Source organism: Lotus japonicus, chromosome 5 (assembly GCF_012489685.1).
Source record: "Lotus japonicus ecotype B-129 chromosome 5, LjGifu_v1.2".
Taxonomy (NCBI): domain Eukaryota; kingdom Viridiplantae; phylum Streptophyta; class Magnoliopsida; order Fabales; family Fabaceae; genus Lotus; species Lotus japonicus.
This window is the reverse complement of record NC_080045.1, coordinates 51,280,242-51,290,588: the sequence shown is the minus strand read 5'-3', so window position 1 is coordinate 51,290,588 and position 10,347 is coordinate 51,280,242. Positions and strand designations below refer to the sequence as shown.

At 36.0% G+C, this 10,347-nt stretch overlaps 2 protein-coding genes across 2 annotated transcripts; one reads left to right on the top strand and one right to left on the bottom strand.

Annotated features, from left to right (window-relative positions):
* Positions 1–371: 371 nt before the first annotated feature.
* LOC130717816 (uncharacterized) lies at positions 372–2,184 on the bottom strand. The gene has a single exon (XM_057568187.1). The coding sequence runs from the start codon at positions 1,988–1,990 to the stop codon at positions 842–844; it is 1,149 nt and encodes a 382-aa protein (XP_057424170.1). The 5' UTR covers positions 1,991–2,184; the 3' UTR covers positions 372–841.
* Positions 2,185–2,963: 779 nt separating this feature from the next.
* Positions 2,964–6,261, top strand: LOC130717817 (plasmodesmata-located protein 2-like). The gene is made up of 2 exons (XM_057568188.1): positions 2,964–3,795; positions 5,590–6,261. The coding sequence occupies exons 1-2, from the start codon at positions 3,024–3,026 to the stop codon at positions 5,715–5,717; spliced, it is 900 nt and encodes a 299-aa protein (XP_057424171.1). The 5' UTR covers positions 2,964–3,023; the 3' UTR covers positions 5,718–6,261.
* Positions 6,262–10,347: the final 4,086 nt, after the last annotated feature.

The window sequence follows — 10,347 nt, the reverse complement described above, 5'->3', positions numbered from 1 at the left end:
AACCAGCAATGTCTATTTCAATCTTCAATCTAAATCTCGCTCATGGTAAAAATCCATATTAACTATAGAGAACTTTCTAACAATTGCTAAAAAACCCTTCCCAAAATTAATATCAAAAATATTTTTGAATTATTGGAAAAAGGTTAAACATAGATGGAAATTAAAAATTGGATATAATAGTGACCATATGTCACTTTCTTATTTGAAATACCTCTTAGAGGCACCACACCCACATTTTCCCACAGGCACCACAGAATTCACCTTACCTCATCATAATCTTATTTTGCCAGTAGATTTTGCTCTTCCAATTTGTGAATCTAAACATGTTGGATCAAACTACCTCAAATTGTAGCATGATAGAATCGAGTCCATTGCAACAAAAGTTTTCCTTAAACCATTATTCAAATTACAATTTACATAGTGCTGTCTTCATCATCATCAGATAAAGAAGTTGAGAAAGAAAAACAGATTAATAAACCAATCAGAGGACACATAAGGAGGCACATGTGTTTTCATTCCTCACTACTACTATCATCAATATTTAATTCTAATTCCAATCTATGAGTATGAAACCCCATTGCAAATTTGCAATTTACAGCACCTCATATCAAGTTCCCCCAACCAAAGTACCACACATACATTGCTTTTTCACTTGTTGTCTCACAATCACAATGCCTCATTCATAATCATATCCATCCCCACATGCCAACAAAATCATGCATGTTGTTCCCCTCACATTGTGTTTGAATTCACAATCTCCTGGAATCACTTCTTCCTAGTTAGCTTCATTGAGAATCACTTTTATGTTCCCCATTTCCAAACACACATTTTCAATTTGCTTTCAAAGATATGAGGATTCATCATAGGTGATATCAGAAGCATTAGCAAGATGAGCCTTGCTACCACTACCATCATGACCCTTCTTCGGCCGGTTAGGACCGCCGCAAGTAATTGAAAACTCGCACCCCAACGCCGTTCCAAAGCAAGAAAACAACCCACCACCGCTATGCCTTCTGCCGTGCGCGCCTTTCTTCCCCTTCCCCTTCCCCTTCTTCAGCTGCTGCTTCTTCCCCATGTGATCATACACCGCCGGCACCTCCGCCGCCCGCCACCGTTCAATGTTATTCTTCATCTTCACCTCCTCATCCCCCTTCTCCGGCCACCCCTCCAGAACCAAGTTCCCGGGCTTCCTCGGCGCATTCACCGGCAGCGGATAAATCCCCTTCGCTATCGCCGCCGCCACCACCGACGGCGACGGCCCCACGTCGGAACAGAGGGATCCATTCGCGTTCACGATAACCCCTTTCCTCACCCCAATCCCAATCTCCGAATCACCACCGTGGTGGTTATAACCGTTGCTCTGCTTCGGAATGTAACTGTAATCGGTTATCGTCGATTCATTCTTCTCGCTCTGCGATCGTTGCAGCGTCATCACCGGTTTCGAATTCGAATTGGGATCGTGAATCGTTTGATTTTCGTGATGATTCTGCGCGATTTGTTTCTGTTTCTTCGGGTCCATGATATCCCAATACCCAACGGCGGAGGAGCTGAGCTCGGAGTACGCCGGCATGCTCCTCTTCGTGGCATCAACAAGGTTAACGCCGATGTTGAGGATCCCTTGCGGCCGGCCGGAGGGTCGCCGGACCTGCAGCGCGACGAATCGGACCTTCGATTTCCGGTTGTTGAGAATATTGCTGAGGCGGACGGCGACGGTTCCGACGAGGACGTCACGGAGCCACGCGGAGGCGTAGATTTCGATCATGATGGCGGAGTCGTCGGCTTGGAGGAAGTCGTCGTCGACGCGGAAGACGAATTTCTCGTTCCACGTCGGGTTGTCATGGCCGTCGGGGTCGATTTGGGTGGTGAGTTTCCGCTCCGGGTTGAGCCACGCGACGGCGTAGGCTTTGATGGATTTGGAAACCGGCGCAAGGTCTTGCGCCGATAAGAGGTTGATTTCTAGGAGCTGGAATGGGGGTGCAAGTATTGACATTGCTTGTTTTATGGAGGTTGATTGTGATGACGGTGGCGGAGTAAGGCAGTTCCGGTGACTCGCCCACCACCGTGAAAGCTCTCTCTTTCTTTCTCACTATGCAAAAAGAATGCAAATAACCAATTAGTCCTTAATTTTGGTTCATTATATTGGAAGGTTGAAGGATGGTATGTTTTATTTTTGGGTCATGGCCTCGTGTGCATGTGTTCATGCATGAGGAAAAGAATGGTGGATCTTGAGGCAAATTTGTTAGTATGTTATAGGCCATGTCATATTTTGTTGAAGTTAATGGAGAGGTGTACCTTTGGATGGGTTGGGAAAAACTAACTAGGGAAACAATTTTTCATAATTTTTTTACTAAAAAACAAAATGATGATGATAGGAGGATCTAAATATGTAGTTTGAGAATTAATATATCAGAAATGTTACATGGACATAAAGCTACACATGTATTAGTGGTTTATAATTAACATAAGTTAAAAGTTACCGCTAATGCGTATTTTTACTGAATGTCGACCCTAAGTACGGATGTCTACCTATCATTACTCTTATATTTATATATAAATTGATTATTAGAGTATATAGGCTCTTGTGCTTATTGGTTTTGTATTTGATTGGAGCAATGCTTTCACTTGGTCATCATCAAATTGTAAACTAAGATCAACTACCTCCTCATTAGACACAAAATTAGAAAGGGAATAATTTGTTTGACTAAATTAGGAACCTGACATCAGCTGGCATTTGATAGAATGCAAAGGTTTAAAAGAGAATGATATATGCAACATTGTTTTACTTTTTGTTTAGTAATTTGACATATTTGTTGCAAGTTTCATTTCAGTCTCTGCTTTTCATTCGGTAGATAGGATTAGGAATGAAAATGCAAACCAAAAACCCAACTCCCAAAATCCCCTGCCACCATTTCAAAAAGTAACACCCAACTTTGCTTTCTCCAAATCAATCAATGTCTCAAAAACTAAACCAGCCAAATTAAATGCCATAGTATTGAACTTGAACCAAAATTCATCTCCCAAACATGGATGCTTCCCATTCCACCACCCTCCTCTGCTTCACTCTCTTCCTGTTCCTCCCTTCTTCTCAACCCGTTTCCGATTCCAGCACATTAGTGTACAAATCATGTGCAAGCCAAACCTTCCACAATCCACAATCTCAATATTACTCTCAAACACTCAACTCCCTGTTCCAACAACTAATCGCACAATCCTCCCAATACAAATTCTTCAAAACCAATGAAGCTATCAACGATGAAACAGCCATCATCTCAGGTCTTTTCCAATGCAGAGACGACATGACCAGACAAGATTGTTTCAGCTGCGTAAACTCACTCCCTCACATATCAAACACCTTGTGCGAAAACTCCATACAAGCAAGAATTCAACTTGACGGTTGCTACATTCAATATGAAACAGAGGAAGTAGTTCCAACAGGGGAAACTGAAACTGAACCATCTAAAATCAGCAGTAGCAATCTTCTGCTTCACAAGGAGTGTGGGGAGCCCATTGAGGGGTTAAAAGAGTTGATGGATGAAGCGTTTGTGATCCTGGAGACTGGGATTCTGAAAAGTGATGAATACTACTACACAACGAGTTATGGATCAGTGAAATTGATGGGGCAGTGTGAAGGTGATTCAGGAAATTGTGAGTGTAGTGAATGCGTGAGCGATGCAGTGCATGTTGCTAAGGAAGAATGCAGTGGTTCGATCTCGGCGCAGATATATCTTGGCAAGTGTTTTATCAGCTATGAATACCATCCAGGATCAGATGACTTTCCTCGCAACCCTCTCCCAGGTAATTTATATTGAATCAAGAACCAAAGTCGTGTATCTTAATTGTTTAATTTTTTTTCGATATATTCAAATAGATACATTTTTTTTTTGCACTAAAATATCTTCACAACAGGCAATCACGAGACTAATTTATTATTTATCCATGCTTAGAGATCATATTAAGTGAGTAGATTTGTTCCAACATATTACTTTTCATACACATTGTCCAAGATTAAACCATGAAATAGATACTTAAGAAGTTCAATTATGGAGGAGTTGTGCTAGATCATGTTGTTATTCACATATATATGACCCCGTTTTGAAGAGATTATTTGAGTTTATCTGATAGCATAAACGCATGTGTAAGTGTTTGAGAGAGCTTATGCTGTTTTGAGCTTATTTTCATAAGATACTCATGATAGCTTATAAAAAAAAGTTTATGCCTATATATAACTTATTTTCAATAAATTTTAAAAAATAGCTTATGAATAAGCACTTATGTCATAAGCGCTTATGACCATAAGCGCTTAATTAAGCTATTTTCCCAAACGGGGCCATATTGTATTAACAAAGTGTTGGTCTAGTGGTAAGCAAGTTAGATGCCTCTGTATGGATGAAGTCACGAGATCGAAACCTGATAAAGTCAACACTTGTAAAAGAAAAAAAAAAATAGATATAATGATATATGTGCATTTGGATAAATAATTTAATTAAATGTTTATTACTATAAGATATATTCTTATTCATAAACTAATTTAAGAAACTGAAGCATGTTCACAATTTGTGGAGTTACACGTTATAGAGAAAGTATTCCATGTCAAAACAATAAAGGAAGCTTGGGAAATTTAGCTCTAGTCGTATCAAGGTGTCGATCCAGTCAAACGAAGGAGGTTACAGGTTTTAAGAAACATCAGTCTGAGCTGATGGAGCAAGGAATAGATGAAAACATTTGTGGTTTTTTTTCACAAATGGACTAACTCGTGAGTGAAATGAACAACAACGATGATGATGTGAAGGAGAAAAAAAGTCATGGAAAAAATTGTTGGGGCTCTTTCAACACGATTTAATTGCAAGATAACAGTCATTAAAGAAGCAAAAGATATCACCACATTTACCAAATGATTGGCCACCACATTTAATACTAAATGTTGGACCATACACATGATTCTTTCAATTTCTACACAGAATCAATGGAAGATGTTTCAAATAGATGTTAAGTCTATTTTCTTAAATGGTGTTCTTGAAGATTTTTTACATAGAACAACCATTAGGTTATCAACAACAAGAAAAGGATGACAATGTCTACGAGTTGAATAAAGTGTTGTATGGATTGAAGCAAGTGCTTAGAGCTAGGTACACACTGACACATATTTTATCAGCAATGGTTTTCATTGAAGTTCATATGGGCATGCTCTGTATGCCAAATCAAACAAGGTTGGAGATATCATTATTATTTGTGGATGATCTGATGTTCATATATTGCAACAGTTCCACATTGTTAGCACAATAATGATTTCATCTTCTTCGGCCACCATTTCACATTGTAAATAGTCTTCATATTATCTTTAAATAAATTTGATTAGTATATATTAAAAAATTTAATATTTATTTCCACACATTCATTTATATATCTTTCTCATTTTATTTTTTTGTATTTTGTATTTTAATTTAATTATATGTGGTAAGATAGTGAAGTATGATTCAATAATGCGTAAATTTATTTACACAATTAGCTTTTAAAATTTCAAATATGCCATATTATGTACATTATATTTTCTAATTACTTACTAATTATACACGAAATTCATAAGTACAGGGGCAAGCAGAAACAACAACACTGAAAGGTTAGCAGCTATAGTTGTTGGAGGGGGTGCAGCTTTGTTTCTGGGCCTTATTTTGTTCTCGCTGCTTAACTCTCGACTTAAAAAAGATGATTACGAGTAGAGGTTTCATGTGATTAATAAGATATGTTTGTGTATACCTCTGTAAGATAATCTTCTCTACTTAATTTGTTTGCTAGTAATAGAGTATGTCTAACATCCTCTTTTAACAAATTTTATTTGTAGTGATTTGTACCTTGAAAAGTTACATGTTTGTTTTCATGTTAATTAGCATTTCAAGTCATTTTTTACTTTTCGAATCTCCTTTATAACACAATTAACACGAATTGAGATAATTAATACCGCAATCAGAGTCGTGACGAGATGATGAAAAAAATCAAAATCAAAATAATAAATAATAATTAATATAGAATGTAGAGTATGGTATGAAGTTGATTGTCACCAATTTATTTAGGAAAATTAAAACCCTAAAAAATAATAAAATTGATCTTAACCCAGTGATCAAAATTTGAGAGTCATTTCTGGGTAAGGAGCTTCCTCCTAATCTTCGCTAAACCCTTATGTATTGGCCTTTGGCCAAAGAAATACACACATTTTATGGGCACATGATCAGGTACATACTAAACAATGACATTATTTTTGGTAAAAAACAATGCATATATTCACACCACCAACTAAAACACTTTGGGCCTATCCTTTTGGCCCAGACACAAGATACTAGTTAACCTAACTTGATAAACACACAAAGAATTAACCAAAGAGAAGGAGTCTGAGAGAGGAAGAGAGAGATACCGTGGAGGTTGGTGCAATGGCCAAGCCTTTTCAGATGGTCAACTCTGCTCTTTTCTCATGGATCAGGAAAAGTTGCAGGAGGGATCAAAAATTGGTGAAGCCCCTTGTATGGTCCATTGGTCCCTTTCCCTTTGTTTCAAAAGAGTATACTTTGGGAAGCTGAAGATGTCTTGTGGCAAAGACCTGCTTAACACCAAAAGAGAAAGAAAAAGCCAAGAAATCCCAAGAAAGCTAACAAAATATATCAGACTTCTTTTGTTTTTAAAAATGTTTAAGGAAGAAAGCAGTGTTATGATGAGGCTATTCATAAAAAAAAGGAAAACTTACTACATAAGGCTTTCCATTTTGAGCTCTTGACCCTGCCCATTTTCTCAGTGCCCTGCAATTAATTAACCAACACACCTCGACACAAAATTGCAGCAAATGCACAATAGCTGTCCCCTGCATCTGCATGCTTGCCAGTTCTGGCATATTGGCACAGATGGAAGGTTGTTGGTCACACAAATTGACAAAAGAAAGGACCGAGATTTTTGGCAATTAAGATGGGCTTCCCATTCTTGGATACAAACCAATTCAGAGAAATATGGATATTTTCAGGGGCGGAGACAGAAATCTCGTAAGGGGGTGAAAAAGATTTGAAGAAATGTAATTTATAAGAAAATTTTAATTTTTCTCATAAAGCATGCATGTGTAAACAATAATATAAATCTAGCAATTTTTTATAAGCATGAGAAATGTATAATTAGTTTGAGTACCATAAATACTAACCAGCTCATAAGCATTCTGACAAGAACAAAAAATCATACTTGATGACAAAAAAACATTAGTTGTGTGTGCCCTCTCAAAAGGTAGTAGAAAAAGTAGGCCACTTATTCAAATAAGTAAGACGGGTGTTAAACCCGAATACAAAAGTAAGAATTATAAGGAAATAAAAGCTAACATCAGCACCTAGGCCAATTTAGATGAAAGAACTGATAAAATAGAACCAAGCTACTGATCAAAAGACTAGGAGACAGCAGCAAGGCAATAGACCCCCTTGTCCAACAAAATAAAAAATCACAACCCTTCAAAGCTACACCCAACAGACCTTCAAACCAAAGAGATCGATTGCCACTGTCATAAGAAGGACAACCAACCCCACACAACAGACCCCACAATTAGATACCCTGTAGAGTGTGGACATAAGATAGGATTTGTGCACCATTCAAAAAAGGAGGAAAGGAAACCATGAGTACGGGCAGAAAGCCAACACCATGAACGAATTTGCAATGAAAGAAAATAGGTAGAGAAAGAGTTAATTTGTTTGTGTGTGTTGTCTGTAAGCTAAGTAAAAGACAAAAAAAAAAATGAAACTGGGGCCACCAAGAAAGAAGGAGAAATGATAAATGATAAATGAAAGAGAAATGTGTGGTGTGGAATAGAAGTTGGGAGGAAAAAAAGAAAAGAAACAATAATGATATATATCTCTTATCATCAATCACATCTCATACTTTCTCTTATACTTTTTCTTTTCTTCTCATCTCTCTCCTCATTCCACCTCTCTCCACCTCAAGAAAAGGTGTGAATGAAACATTATTCGAAAAGAAAAGTTTTCTAGTAATCTACTTTACCTACGGGATAAAAGTGGGTGGTGCTAAAAAATATTTTTATATGAGTACTGGTTATAAAATTTGCAAACTTGGGGGTGACTGGAGCATGAGGGAGTCACCCCACTCCCTCCGTCCCTGGATATTTTTATTTTCCACATTGTCGCATGAGCATTTACAAGGAGATGATGAGAACAATAATAGGTTTTGAACGTGGCCTCTCGTCCCCTCTACCATTACGATTTGGATTAACATATTCTCACATATTATGATGACAAGACTCTAAAGCACTCAACAAATCATTATTCATATATACGTCTACCGTCCAGTGATTAAACAATGAACTAAATGTCCTTTAAAAAAAAAACAATGAACTAAATGTTTGTAGGTCCCTTAAAAATACTTTTATTTGAAATAAGTTAAAGTAATTTCACTTTACTTACATGGCTAGAGAGTGCAAATGATTTCACTTTACTTACGTTTGTGTAGTGTGCCTAGTCTGCTAAATGGTGAGCACGTGTATTTTTCACCAGTTTTAGTCCATCCAAAATTTTTAATCACTTTGTCCTTTTGTTTGTCATGTAGTTATGATAAGTTTTGTTAAAATTGAAAGTTGAATCATAAAATTGTCAGAGTTTATGAGTTTAAGTTGCAAAACCGCATCAACTCGCTTATAGACTCATTTGTCAGACTTATGAGTTAGTATCGATTTTGCCAATTGTTTGCGTGTCTCGAAAAAAAATCTAGATCGAGAAGACTAGAACCGGAGTCATAAGAAGAAGAAGAGAATACGGTGAGAAGAAACCCAACCAAGGGAAGAAGAAAGAGTAGATGCAACGCAATGTAAACTATCAATGTGAAGTAACAGTAATAATTAGGGTTTTGAAAGTTAATGGGTTTAAGCCCAACCATTGTTTAAAAAATGTCAAACAAAACTCACTCATCAAGCACTTTCACCCTACAATAAGCCATATAAAAGTAAATTTATTTTCACATATTTCTCATCCCCTCATTAAACCAAAAAAGATAATTATTTCTCTTCTCTTTTCCATCTCATTTTCTTTAAATCAAACTTAACATAAGTAGTTATGTGAAAATATGTCAGAACATTAAAAGGTTATTTGAGAACTATGTTAGAACATTAAGATTTTCTTAACAAATCAACTCTTTTGAGATTTATTGGAGAGTGAAGCTATCACCTCTCTACCCTCTCAATGATCTCATAATTGACATTTTTTCTCATATATAATCAGATGATACTTCGCATCATACTCTTCACGAAGGCAATGCTGTTGTGGGCTCCTTAGCGAAAGAGGGACCACGAACATCATCTGATCCACAATCACCCCCTTATAGTGTTGATTCGCTATTACTGAAGATTATATGAGCACTCTCTTTTTGAGGCGCTAGCTTGTGGTATTTCTTTTATTTTTATTTTTTCTTTTAAGCATTTTGTATAAAAAATAGATGGTTTACATTCATATTCAAAAACTTTTTTTTCCCATTAAAAACATCAAAATCTTTTTAAATTCTAAAGTTTCAATCTTTATTTTTAAAGTTACGAAATCATCCAAAAAAAAAGTTACTATGAAATCAAACCAATAAGTTTCTCTAAATCAAATAATACTAATATTGATTTAAAAAAAACTAATACTAATATTTTATATTTGTATTATAAATTTTAATATTATCAATCTAAAAAACTTCCATAATGAGAGAATCACTTTAAAAAGTAAAACAAGTTATTAGCGTTGATTGAAAATTTAACGGTTGAGATTGTGATCAAATCACAACTACTAATTGAGAAATCTTTGCAATTAATTCCTCAATTAACCATACCAATAATTGTGATGATTTAGAGGAGCCTAATCATACCACAAAAATAGTGCTAATAACACATATTTCAAACACACTTTCAAACAGTGATTGGTTTATTTTCAAAATAGTTAATGTATGAGTTAATGATTAAATTAATCCCTGAGTTTGTAAATGAGTTTGATTTTAGTTACTCTAAGAAAAATGACGTTTAGTGACGCTATTTTTTACAATTACGAGTGGTTTTTGACCTTCACTAAACGTTATTTTTCGTCAGAAGAAGTAAAATCAAACTCGCTTACAAATATATGGATTAATTTTATCATTAACCCTTAATGTATCTACTCTCTCTTATTAAAAACGATTTTGACTTTTTAAAAAAATTAAGAATCACATTAAATATGTGAAAAAATGTGTTCAAAAAGTGTGTGATGCTATCATTTCCAAATGAAAAAGCAAAACCGTAAAATTTCCCCCAATAAAACACACGGTGCATGAGAAGCCTGTGTAGCTCACCACACTGGATAAATCACGTATAAC